At 43.2% G+C, this 13,878-nt stretch overlaps 1 protein-coding gene across 1 annotated transcript in view; it reads left to right on the top strand.

Moving 5' to 3' along the window:
- vipr2 (vasoactive intestinal peptide receptor 2) overlaps positions 1-13,878 on the top strand; it is a 122,197-nt gene that overhangs the window by 7,069 nt on the left and 101,250 nt on the right. Inside the window, 3 exon segments of the mRNA XM_060900562.1 lie at positions 825-862; positions 864-969; positions 2,720-2,816. Of these exon segments, the coding sequence (XP_060756545.1) occupies positions 825-862; positions 864-969; positions 2,720-2,816 (241 nt within the window).

Raw genomic sequence — 13,878 nt, 5'->3', positions numbered from 1 at the left:
GTTGTTAAAGTCAAATATGGAGGTGTCCATGTTTTTCTCTTCACTTCATATACCAAATTTGCTGAGGTTGAAAATGACATCATTCCAACTTGCGAATTAGTGCTCAAGTCAAACGTAATAATATTATCAATGTTAATGAATTATTACTCTGATAATACATGATCAGAGTAAAAGTAGTAATTCAGAACAATAATTTATTGTAAGCATAGCCTTTAATGAGTTTGTGGATTTTATCTGACACATGAATAAATAAATATAGTTTATAAAAATAATAAATTGAACAGCAGAATCAACATCACATTTCATCATTTGGAGTGACTTCTCTGGGTTGAGGTCTTCATCTAGAGGAGGTGCACCGGAATGCATGGGTTTTACTGACATGTGGGCATGAACACGCGATCAAATCGGTGCTCACGGTGCAAAGAAAGGCCACATTCATTAACATGAGATCGTATACAGTGCTGTGTTACCACTTCATTTATTTATCACCAGTTACTGCTTTATTCTGGTCAGATCTCAATGGTTTAAATGAGTGATTTAATAAATTCGGACATGTGTGGAACCAAGCTCGTGCACATTAATTAAAAATTTCCTGCACTGTTAAAGTTAGCAGGTAAATCATAAAAGTTGAAATGGGTCTGTGCTAAAGCCCATGGGTTTTTGATATGCAGGCTGTGTGTCACTGTAGCTGGTGTGTTTTGGGAGAGTGAGAGAGTGAACTGTAGGAGGTGCAGCTCATTATCCCTAACCTCCTCATCTCTTCTCTTCACTCTATCACTCAGCAGCACAGCATTTCTAAACTCACAAATATTTTGTCATATTAGGTTTTATGCATTTTTATTTTAAAATGCTCATTATCTCAGTACGCACTCTAATGAACATCTGAAGTGGTTTAATCTGGAAATATCAAGGAGAGAAATGTTCCGACTGCGGTGTTCCTGTGTTCTGCTGCTCTGGATGGTAGACTGTGTAAGTTTTGCTATCATTACACACTTTTATTCTCCACACACTTTTTAGAATAGACCAGAAAATCTTTATTTGTTATATACATTAAATTAAAGTGAAGTACTTCACACAGCCCAGCTTGTTAGGAAGTTATGGTCAGAGCACAGGGTCAGTCATTTTGGAGCCCCTGGAGCAGAGAGGGTTAAGGGTTGTGCTCAAGGGCCCAACAGTGTTATGTATATACTACACACTGTTTTTCTTTATGTGTTTTTTAGTAGCCAGAATAAATACAAATAAAGTTTACCTGCAATCTTACATTTCCAGTGAAGAATGAAACCACTTGACTGGCTTGCAGTATTCTAGGGTGTGCAAAGGTTTTGACTTGAGTATTTTTGCGTCAGTGATCTCAAGTTAAAGGCTTTCTGGGCATTTTGTGCTTTTTACAATGAAAATTGTTTTAGAAAATGTGAGCACAAATGTCATTGTGTTTCAGATATAACACAATCAATTTAAATATGTTTTTAATGGCATAAAATTTAGACTTTGTAATTTCTCACACCATGCTTCTAGTATAGAGACTATATTGTTGTTGAAATGTCATCATTGCCATTATTGTGATAAACCAACCATCGCCATGCATCAGCCACACTGCAAAAAATGTATTTGCAAGTGAAAATATCTCGATTATAGTTGAAACGATGCAGCAGAAGAATATTGCTACTATTAGAAGAATACAAGACACCAATACTGAGATTGCAACCAACTTATTCCAAGATATCTTACCAAGTAAAAATATCTGTCCATGCAGAAAGATAATTTCACTACTATTAAGTAATTTTCTCCCCAAATTCATTTTTTTAATTTTTTTTTGCAGTGCAGGATGAGCTTCACTTGTTCACACTGAAGGATGTACTGAGCAGTAACAGGTTTAATGCATTGAGAGATAGCTTGATGATATTATTATTATTATTATTATTATTAATAATAATAATAATAATAATAATAATAATAATAATAAAGCTAGCTGTAATTAAATAAATGCAAAAAATAAATTTAATAATTTATAGCTGTGAGCTATAAAGATAATTCAGGTTGTGACTTAATTATTAATTTACAATTGTGTATGATTTATAATTAATTTTGAAGCAAATACAGTTGTTCCACAATAATATTGGACAATGTGCAATATAAAGTGCAATATCTCTCCTGCTGCCCCCCTTCCCCTCTCCCCCATATCTTATACTTTTTATATTTGTATAAGTAAATACTTAATTTATCTAGATGTTTTTTCTCCATTTTCTATTCTCTGCTTATCCTGTGGAATCTTAATTTCCCTGAGGGAACCCTCCCCAAGGGATCAATAAAGTTCTAATCTAATCTAATCTAATCTAATCTAATCTAATAGACTATGGTGCAGGTTACTGTGTAAATTCATAAATGTTTCAGGTTTCAATTTTTTTTAGCTGTAATCCAACTAATATCTTTCTTTGTAATTTTTGCTGAACTGTCAGAAGATCTGAAGCCTCAGTGATTATTTTATAGCTTGAATTTGATGAACCTTGCATTCTGTCATTTTGATTCCTTTCTGCTGATCAATAGCACAAGATACTCAACTGTATTCTGAGCTTTAACTGCTTAAATGTTTCTCCTGCTTTATTCAGTATCAGTCACAACTGTTTACATATTTATCGTGAGAAGTTCACAGTAATGTGGAGAAGCTGTGAATTGGAACAGCAGAGGAACTTCACTGATAGCTTGGCTTTTTTGTGTAAAGGTTAATGGGAGACATCCAAGCTGCCACTTCTGGCTTGAGCTACAGTCAGCAGAGAGAGAATGTCTGTCCCAGCTGGATGGAAGTCTGGAGGCTGAAGGTATGACATGTCATAGAATCTGATAGAAGAATGTTAGAACAATTTGTTGATCAACATTTTATTGTTATTTTAATTTAATCTCTGATTTTTCTCATTGGTTTTTAATGAAGCATCTTTCAGTACCATGTTGTTTGAAAAGGATTAGCCATTTTTAAGGTCACATTTTTTTTTTTTGCCTTTAATTTGCTCAAAGATCTGATCTCTTTCTCAGTGTAAAAGCCAAGAAGAACCACTTTAGGTGGAAACTTCACACTACAGAAATCTACATTTGTAGAAAAAAAAGGGTCTTTAATGTGCCATAATGGTTTCTTTGCATCCTTACGGTTAAAGTTCTAAAATCGAACTGTGCTTATAATTGGTCAGATGTTGTGGAGTCATGTTTAATTTTGAGCCAGGTCATTATATATCAGTAAGAATATTTAACTTTTCCCTCAAGATCACAATAAGATACATCACTAACTTCATTTTAATATATGTTGCACTTGTGCTTAATATTTATAGCAGATCTCATTAGCAACTGATGATTATGATGATAACCACCATCCATCCATTATCTGTAGCTGCTTATCCTGTGTAGGGTCGCAGGCAAGCTGGAGCCTATCCCAGCTGACTATGGGCGAGAGGTGGGGTACATCCTGGACAAGTTGGTTATCATCGCAGGGCTGTGATAACCACCATTTAAGCCTAATGGAATTAAAAGCACAGTAGATACTTTACCTTTTAGTGAAAATAAAATAGCCCCCTTTCATCTCTAGAGAACATCACAGCTCCTGTTCTTCAGTGATGTTATCATTAGCGAGTTAATCATTAAACCTTCAAGTGAAATGCCTGATTGCAAAACAAAATGAAAGTTCAGTCTACATTAGAAATGTGTAGCATGTGAATGTTAAAAATTTGTTTTTCTAACAGGTTCTGCTTAAGCATCTGCATGATACAGCAATAAATTTATCAGGGTTTATTTTACTATGATCTATTCTCTGACTGTAAAAGGCCTTAGACATCAGCTGAATCCATTTTTATGCCCCGTAGATCTGTGTGCACTGCATTACCTTCAAAAGAATGACTGCATTAAACTGGTGGCTAAAAGGCTGGTAATTGAAATGACTGCTAAACGAAATCAAAAGTTCCTAAGCTCTTATGTACAATCAATCTGTGTCATGGCATCTTTGACCCCTAATGTATTTATTCTGAGCTTCACCCAACACTCACAGAAGAGCTCATGATGAGTAAAGATGGTGGAGCTGATCCCTGTGAGGCTAGTCTGCTCCTGCTGATCTTCCTTACTGTTTGTGTGTAAACATGTGCTGCTGCCATGAATTGTATATACAGTTGTGGTCAGCAGTTTACATACAGTGACAGGAATGTCATCTTGGATATGAATGTCATGGCAATATTTGGGCTTTCAGTAGTTTCTTTGAATAGTTCTTTTTCTGTGGCAGAATGATTGTACAGCATACATCTTTAATTAATAAAAAAATCACTAGAATTTGGTGCACAAGTTTTAATTTTCTTTGGGTTTTCTGAAATCAATACAGGGTCAAAATTATACAAACAAGGTCAAATTTTCATATGCTCACTTAGATTTAAATTCAGAGGTGCTGAAACTAGGGGCGGCACGGTGGCATAGTGGTTAGTGCTGTCGCCTCACAGTAAGAACGTCCGGGTTCGAGCCCTGTGGCCGGCGAGGGCCTTTCTGTGTGGAGTTTGCATGTTCTCCCCGTGTCTGCGTGGGTTTCCTCCGGGTGCTCCGGTTTACCCCCCACAGTCCAAAGACCTGCAGGTTAGGTTAGCTGGTGACTCTAAATTGACCATAGGGCTACCCATTTTTTTTTATCTTTAGGTTCATGGATTTTTTCAACACATTTTTGATGTCGGTCGAAATAATGTCCTTGTCCAATTTTTTTTTTTTTTTTTGCATGGTAAAGTTTCAATGTCGGATTAAGATGATAAAATAATTTAAATTCAAGAGAGACACTTTACATACACACACGCACAAAATATATATATATATATATATATATATATATATATATATATATATATATATATATATATATATATAGTGTGTATGTTCTTGTGTACAAGTTTATAACACGGACTAGCATTCCAGTACTTACTTCTCTGAAGGTATGTGGTCATATGACCATTGAGCTCTCATGAGCACATCGAAGGCTGATACGTTCATGCTACTTGATTCGATAGGACTCTCTGCGGCACCATCCTCTTCTAATTCCACAGTCAGATACTTGCAGCCAAAATCACGAACTAACATTATGGGAGGCATATTCGGCATCGCGCTTGTTACGTCACCACCTTCTTTCTGAGAACCAAAGATCATTTTGATCTTTTCATTGTTTACTTTCAATGCTTGAGAGACGAAAATCACCCACGTTTTGGTTAGTGAGACCGTGAAAAGACTTTTCTTTACCACACTTTATGCTTACGTACGGTTGAGGCGATAGCTCGGAATCCATGCTGTCAGCGTCAGCCATGGTCAGCACGAGGTTGACACTGTCATAAAGTGGTCGTAAATACCATAAAAACATTCAAGTGAATACTCAATGTCGTAAATAGTTTCGTTTTCGGACTCGGCTGAAGTGGATATATAGAACACACATTGTCGTTTGTATTTGCGATTCTAATACTTTTTACTTAAAGAAATATGACCTAGTACCAGGGATACAGTGCTGTTACAAGAAAAATATGTGACTTTTTTTTTTTTTTACATTTCTTTTTGTACCTTTCGGCGGTTAAAGTAAAAATACGCACAGACTATTTTTCTAGCGGTAGTATTTAACTGCCGTCGGCGGATCCGTGATCCAAAAAATCTAAAATGAGTCGCCTAGGTGTGAATGTGAGTGGTTGTCTGTGTCTATGTGTCAGCCCTGTGATGACCTGGCAACTTGTCCAGGGTGTACCCCGCCTTTCGCCCATAGTCAGCTGGGATAGGCTCCAGCTTGCCTGCGACCCTGTAGAAGGATAAAGTGGCTACAGATAATGAAGAGATGAGGTGCTGAAACTTCCAAAATATCTCTTCACTAACAGGAAGTTATCATGATTGATGACAGCTGGTAGCTTCTCTGTGCCTTCATAAAAAGGGTTTGTTTACAGCACTTATTGGATTGACCAACACACAGTAAAATGGAAAAGTCCAAGGAGCTCAGTACAGATCTGAGAAAGAGGATTGCAGATATATACAACTCCAGAATGTCTCTTGGAGCCATTTCTAAACAACTGCAAATTCCAAGATCAGTTCAAACAATTGTATGCAAGTTATTGTGAGGTGTAGCCACTTTGCCAAGCCACTTTGCTTCAAGAAAATTCAAACTGTCACCCTCAGCTGAAAGGAAATTGGTTCAGATGATCAGGAACAACCTGGGAATCACCATGGCACAGCCCTGCCATGAACCAGAAGCTGATGGATCACTGTCTACAGCTCAGATCACCATGAAGAGGCTGTTATCCAAGAAATAACCCCCTGCTCCAAAATTGACACCTTCAAGCTTAACTAAAGTTTGAAGCTGACCACATGGACAAAGAAAAAGCCTTCTGGAGGAAAGCTGTATGGTCAGATGAGACAAAGATTGAGTTGTTTGGCTACAATGACCACCATGTACAGAGGGACACTGTACCATCTGGTGGTGGAAGGATCATCATGCTCTGGGGCTGCTGCTGCCAGTGGAATGGGTTCATTGCACAAAGTGGATGGAATAATGAAGGAGGACTATCTCCGAATTCTTCAGCATAAACCATCAGAAACTTGAACAATGAACCCAAATATGGATCAGAGCTGGTTGTGGAAGATAAAGCAGGCTAACATTAAGCTTAAAACAAGTCCTAACGTCAACCCTATTGAAAATATATGGACCGTGCTTATAAGTCAAGTCCATGTCAAGAAAACAAACAAATTTAATTGAACTCTACCAATTCTACCATGATGCACTGTGAAATATCCAGCCAGAATTGTTCATGGTAAACAAAAACTTTTGGTCAAGGTGCGTACATGCATATTTTTTTATATATGACCCTGTGTTGATTTCAAAAAACCCAAAGAAAATTTAAACTTGTGCACCAAATTCTAGTTGTTTTTTTTTTTAAATTAACCCCTTCAATGCCCTTGGACGAATCATGTACGCCATGAAATCTGTGCCTTATGACGTACACTACTTGCCATAAACACCTTTTATGTACCTTACATGGCACATTACTTTCACTTCACAGTGGCACATTACCACGAGTTGGCCTAGTGGTTAGCGTGTCTACCTCTTGATTGGGAGATCGTGAGTTCTATTCACAGTTGGGTCATACCAAAGACCATCATGAAAATGGTACCCAGTTCCTTGGAATACATAGACCCTTAGTGTACATTGTGTGTTTTCAAGTACTAGTAATTCATGTTTATGGACAGGTTCTCATTGACAAGACACATTGTCTTGGGGTTTTTTTTTGGATGTTTTTGATTACTAAAGTTATTTTTTACTCTACAACATTTTTTTTCTATACAAATATTAAAAAATATAAAAGCTCTGAACAAGTTCAAGAAAGATTATCAAAATGTCCCAATTTTGACCTATTTTTGTCCTATATGTCTGGCCCATTACAATTAGTTATGGGTTACAGCCAAGGGGTTAAAGATGTATGCCACAGAAAAAGAACAGTTCAAAGAAATTACTGAAAGCTGTTAGAATGCAGGCACTTAAAGATGTATGCGTGGAGGAGAGCAGGATGCAGACTGACAACGAAGCCAAAACGAGGGACAGGAATCAGCATCAGTAAACAAGCAAGGGTCAGGTGATTGGCAAACAACACAGGGTGGATAAGGCAAGAGCAAAAACATGTGAGAAATAGCAAAAGGGTCAGAATAAATGAGGCTTGCTATGAACTGAAAAGACAGAAAAATACTTCACATTGGAGTGTTGGTTAGGGGAGCTTAAATAGGTGAACAAGTAATTGAGGAAATGAGAGACAGCTGACTTTCAGTAGGAGGGAGACAGAGGGCGCTGTGAATCTTGGGAGCTGTAGTTCAAAGTGTCCATGTTTGTAGTTTGTTTACTCTCAGCAGGTTTATTGACAGAACCCCCCCAAGGAGCTACCTCTGGGAACTACCTTTTTTCTTGAATGACCCCTGCCTCTGGGCGCTGGTTTGTTGGGATGCTGGGTGTGAAATTCTTGTTTTAACAGGGGATCTAGGATGTCCTTGGCCCTGACCCAACTCCTCGGGTCCATATCCCTCCCAGTCCACCAGGTACTCGATTTGGCCTCCTCTTCGTCTTGAATCTTGAATCTTATTTACCTGGTAGATGGGCTCTCCCTCGAGCTGGAGTGTGGGATGCTCCTGGACCGGTGTGTTGCTGGCAAGAGGTCCCGGGATAGCAGGTTTTAGATGTGCTACATGGAAGGTGGGAGATATTTGGCTATGTGGGGGATGTTTGAGATGATATGCTGCTTCGTTAATGCAATGTATTACCTTGAATGGCCCGATGTAACATGGCTGAAGTTTTCTACAGGTGTTGTGTTCTCATAGGTTCTTTGTTGCTACCAAAACTCTGTAATCAGGGGAAAAGTTCGGAGTCTCTCCTCTATGCTTATCTGCATACTCCTTGTACTTAGTGCAAACTGTTACAAGACGCTGATGAACCTCTTCCCAGACAGCTTGACTGCATCTGAACCAGTCGTCAACCGCTCGTACCTGGCTAGGAGTGTCGTCCCAGGGGAACAAGGGTGGTTGGTAATCGAATATGCGCTGAAACGGTGTTAACTGGGTGGCTGAGTGTTTGAGTAAGTTTTGTGCATACTCGGCCCAAGGAAGGAAGTGTGCCCAGTGCCTGCAGTAGATTCTTAAGAAACAACTGATTTCTTGATTTGCTCTCTCTACTTGGCTATTAGACTGGGGGGTGAGGCTTGATGTGAGGCTTACCAATACTCCCAACCTTTCCATGAAGCTAGTCCAGAATCATGAAATGAATTGAGGGCCCCAGTCACTAACTATATCCTCAGGAATGCCATAATATCTGAAGACTTGTTGAAACAACAGTCCTGCAGTTTGGGCAGTTGTGGGGATGCCAGGCAACGGGATAAGTTTAAGTGCTTTAGAAAATCTGTTGATGGTTACCATTATGGTGGTGTTTCCTTGAGAGGGAGGTCCGTGATGAAGTCAATGGCTAAGTGTGACCAGGGTCTTTGGGGAATCGGGGGGGCATAATTTGCCTGGGGGGGGGTTCTCGGGACTTTAGCTTGGGCACATTCAGAACACGAAACGATAAACTGGTTGATTTCTGTGAGCATGTTCTCCCACCAATACTTATTTTTCAGCATTTGGTACATGCGTTGACTGCCCGGATGTCCAGTGGCGGGAGATGCATGTGCCCAGTTGATGAGTTGCCTGCGAAGGTGCATGGGTTCGTAGAGAAGGCCAGGTGGGAGATGAATAGGACGGTTTTGTGGCTGTGACTTCCTTATTTCCTTGTCCAGTTCCCAGGTGATGGATCACACGAAGCACTGTGGAGGAAGGATATTGTGAGATACTGGGTCTTGGAAGGATGTACTGAATGTCCTAGACAGCGTGATTGCTTTAGTGTTCTTGGAACCTGGGCGGAATTAAATTGTGAAGTCAAACCTGGTGAAGAACAATGCCCACCTGGCCTGACGTGGATTTAATCTCTTGGCTTTCTTGAGATACTCCAAATTCTTGTGATTCGTGAGAATTGTGAAGGGGTGAGTAGCCCCCTCTAACCAGCGCTGCCACTCCTTGAGGGCTAATTTGATAGCAAGGAGTTCTCTGTTCCCCATGTCATAATTCCTTTCTGCTGAGGATAATTTCTTAGAAAAGAAGGCTACTGGGTGTAGCTTGTGTTTCTCCCCAAAGCGTTGGGAGAGAATGGCCCCAACTCCAGTATCCGACGCATCTACTTCAATGATGAACGGCTTAGTAGGGTCAGGATGCTGGAGTATGGGAAGCCGAAGTGAAAGCAAGCTTGGGCTGATTGAAAGCTTTCTCTGCAGCTGAGTTCCACTGTAGACATTTAGGTCCCTTCTTCAATAATGTTGGTAGAGGGGCTGTGTGGCAGCGGGGGCATGGCCAAGTGTCAGTCTGTGAATGGAGGGTGGAGTCAGGGAAGGTAAGTGGTGGAATCATTGCACCTGATGGGAATTAACCTGTGTTTGTGTGTCTTCCCCAGTGACCGCACCCTTTAAAAGGAGAGAGCAGAGAAAGGGAGCTCTCTCCCCAACCAGAACACTTGTGTGTGCGCGCATGTGTGGCTGGGAGAGTGTGAGAAAGACAAGCTGAAAAGCTAAAAATAAAAAGAGCTTTTGAGAACTCAGTTCTGGCCTACTGTAGTATCTGACCAGGTGGGTGGCACACAGAAGCACGGCAGGCCAGAACTGAGTTCTCAAAAACTCTTTTTACTTTTAGCTTTTCAGCTTGTCTTTCACACTCTCCCAGCCACACACACACACACACACACACACACAAAAGTGTTCTGGTTGGGGAGAGAGCTCCCTTTCTCTGCTCTCTCCTTTTAAAGGGCACGGTCACTGGGGAAGACACACAAACACAGGTTAATTCCCATCAGCTGCAATGATTCCACTACTTACCTTCCCTGACTCCGCCCTCCATTCACAGACTGCCGCTTGGCCACGCCCCTGCTGCCACAGGCTGCTATGGTGCGAAACCCCCAAATGAACTGGTGGTAGAAGTTAGTGAAGCCCAAGAATCACTGAAGGTCCTTTACGGACTTGGGTGTCGGCCAGGAGGTGATGGCGGATACTTTGCTTGAGTCCATGCTTACCACTTCTGTGCTGATAATATACAACCCTGATTCCAAATAAGTTGGGACAAAGTACAAATTGTAAATAAAAACGGAATGCAATAATTTACAAATCTCAAAAACTGATATTGTATTCACAATAGAACATAGACAACATATCAAATGTCGAAAGTGAGACATTTTGAAATTTCATGCCAAATATTGGCTCATTTAAAATTTCATGACAGCAACACATCTCAAAAAAGTTGGGACAGGGGCAATAAGAGGCTGGAAAAGTTAAAGGTACAAAAAAGGAACAGCTGGAGGACCAAATTGCAACTCATTAGGTCAATTGGCAATAGGTCATTAACATGACTGGGTAGAAAAAGAGCATCTTGGAGTGGCAGCGGCTATCAGAAGTAAAGATGGGAAGAGGATCACCATTCCCCCTAATTCTGCGCCAACAAATAGTGGAGCAATATCAGAAAGGAGTTTGACAGTGTAAAATTGCAAAGAGTTTGAACATAAACTCTTTTTATTTTTAGCTTTTCAGCTTGTCTTTCACACTCTCCCAGCCACACACACACACACACACACACACACAAGTGTTCTAGTTGGGGAGAGAGCTCCCTTTCTCTGCTCTCTCCTTTTAAAGGGCGCGGTCACTGGGGAAGACACACACAAAAAAAGCTTTTCATCTACAGTGCATAATATCATTGTGGCAGCGGGGGCATGGTCAAGCGTTGGTCTGTGACCGGAGGGCAGAGTCAGGGAAGGTAAGTGGCAGAATCACTGCACCTGATGTTGGTTAATCGGTGTTTGTGTGTCTTCCCCAGTGACCGCGCCCTATAAGGAGAGAGAGAGCAGAGGAAGGAGTGGCTCTCCCCAACCAGATGACTGGTGTGTGCACGCGCGTGTGTGTGGATAGATAGAGTATCTCAAGTCTGAAAAGACATAAAATAAAGGGGTTCTTGTGGAACTTAATTCTGGCCTGCCGTCTTTTCTGTGCTCCACCCCTACGAACTGCTACAGTGGTGCCGAAACCCGGGATTCGAACACAGGAAAAAGAACAGCCCCATGGAGTCCTCCCCCTTCGTGGACCTGGTCCACGCCCTCACCACGGCCCAGCAGAGCCAGCACCAGGTGCTAGTCACCCTCCGAAAGGAGCAGGAGCACCGGTTCGAGGCCCTGGTGCTGGCGCAGCAGGAAGACCGACAGGCGTTCTGGCACCTCCTCGCATCGGCGGGGTCCACCACCTCCACAGGCCCTTCTCCCCTCACCCTCACTAAAATGGGCCCGCATGACGACCCCAAGGCCTTCCTCATGCTCTTTGAGCAGGCAGCACAGGCCTCGGGCTGGCCGGTGGAACATGCTAACGGGCCTGCTAACGGGCGAGGCGCAGCTGGCCACACTACAGCTCCCCGCTGATCGCCGGCTGGTCTACGCGGACCTTCGCCGGGCCGTCCTCCTGTGGGTGAGGCGCACCCCTGAACAACAGCGACAGCGCTTCTGCGCTCTGCGTCTGGAGGAAGTCGGCCGGCCGTTCGCGTTTGGCCAGCAGCTCCGGGATGCCTGCTGGCTGTGGTTGAGGGCCAGCAACCACGACGCTGAGGGGATCATTGATCAGGTGGTATTAGAGCAGTTCATTGCCCGCCTACCAGAGGGAACCGCGGAGTGGGTCCAGTGCCACCGCCCGGCGTCGCTGGATCAGGCGATCAAGTTGGCGGAGGACCATTTGGTGGCTGTTCTGATGGCAGGACAGCGGACATCCTCTTCTTCTCTCTTCTCCCTCTCTCTCTACTCCTGTGTCTCATCCTCGCCCCGTTCCCCCACCGCGGAGGCGGGGGCCGGCCCCACCCCAGCCGGCCCGTTGCACCCATGGTGCCCTCCCATTTTTCCCTTCTGTGTCTGTCTCTTCCCCCCCTCAGGTGAGTGAGTGCCGGTGCAGAGAGGAAGCCCGGGCCAGTTTGCTGGCGCTGCAGGGAGCCAGGCCACCTCCAACAGCAGTGCTCGGCGATGGAAGTGGGCGCAGTGGTTCGGATCCCCGACCCGCCAGGAGCTGCCCTCGATCGGGCCAGAGCGTATTGCATACCAGTGAGTATCCAAGGGGATGCATATCAGGCTTTGGTGGACTCTGGCTGTAATCAGACCTCAATTCACCAAAGCCTGGTGCAAGACGAGGCATTGGGGGGAGCACAGGGGGTGAAGGTGTTGTGTGTGCATGGGGATGTTCACAGCTACCCTTTAGTGTCGGTCCACATTCTTTTCTGAGGGGAAAAATTTAGAGTAAAGACGGCGGTTAATCCTCACCTCACCCACTCAATAATTTTGGGGACTGATTGGCCGGGATTCGGGGAGTTAATGAGCCATCTAGTGAAGAGTGGGTCCTGCCGTAGTTCAGCAGGGGGAGATCCCGGTGTCGCTTTGGCGGGAGCAGCTGTCACAGAGCTGTCTACGTCATCTCCGCGTCAGAGTGAGGAGCAGCAGGCTCCTCCTCCCTCTCTTGGGGAATCCCTTGCAGATTTCCCATTAGAGCAGTCGCGAGACGAGTCTCTGCGGCATGCGTTTGACAAAGTGAGGGTAATTGATGGTCAAACGCTCCAGCCAAACGCCACCCCGTCCTTCCCCTATTTTTCTATTATGAAGGATAGATTATACCGAGTGATGCAGGACACTCAGACTAAAGAGCAAGTCATGCAGCTTTTGATTCCAAAGAGCCGCCGGGAGTTGGTATTCCAGGCGGCTCACGTTAATCCCATGGCTGGACACTTAGGGCAGGATAAGACACTAGCCCGACTAATGGCCCAGTTCTATTGGCCAGGGATTCGCGGTGATGTCCGTAGGTGGTGTACGGTGTGCCGCGAATGCCAGTTCATAAATCCAGCGGCACCTTTGCGCCCTCTCCCATTAATCGAGACCCCATTCGAAAGAATTGGGATGGATCTTGTCAGGCCATTAGATCGGTCAGCATGGGGGTATCGCTTTATTTTAGTTCTGGGGGACTATGCAACGCGATACCCGGAAGCAGTGCTTCTTCGCAATATCTCAGCATGCAGTATTGTGGAAGTGCTCTTCCACATCATCTCCCGAGTTGGAATCCCGAAAGAGATTCTGACTGACCAAGGCACCTTGTTTATGTCACGTACACTGAACGAACTGTATGGGTTGTTAGGTATTAAGCCGATCCGCACCAGCGTTTATCACCCACAAACGGACGGTTTAGTTGAACGGTTCAATCACACCCTCAAGAATATAATTAAAAAATTCGTAAGTGAGGACGCACATAATTGGGATAAATGGCTCAAACCCTTGTT

The sequence above is a fragment of the Neoarius graeffei genome, chromosome 19, assembly GCF_027579695.1.
Source record: "Neoarius graeffei isolate fNeoGra1 chromosome 19, fNeoGra1.pri, whole genome shotgun sequence".
NCBI classification, from domain to species: domain Eukaryota; kingdom Metazoa; phylum Chordata; class Actinopteri; order Siluriformes; family Ariidae; genus Neoarius; species Neoarius graeffei.
This window is presented reverse-complemented; position numbering and strand designations above follow the sequence as displayed.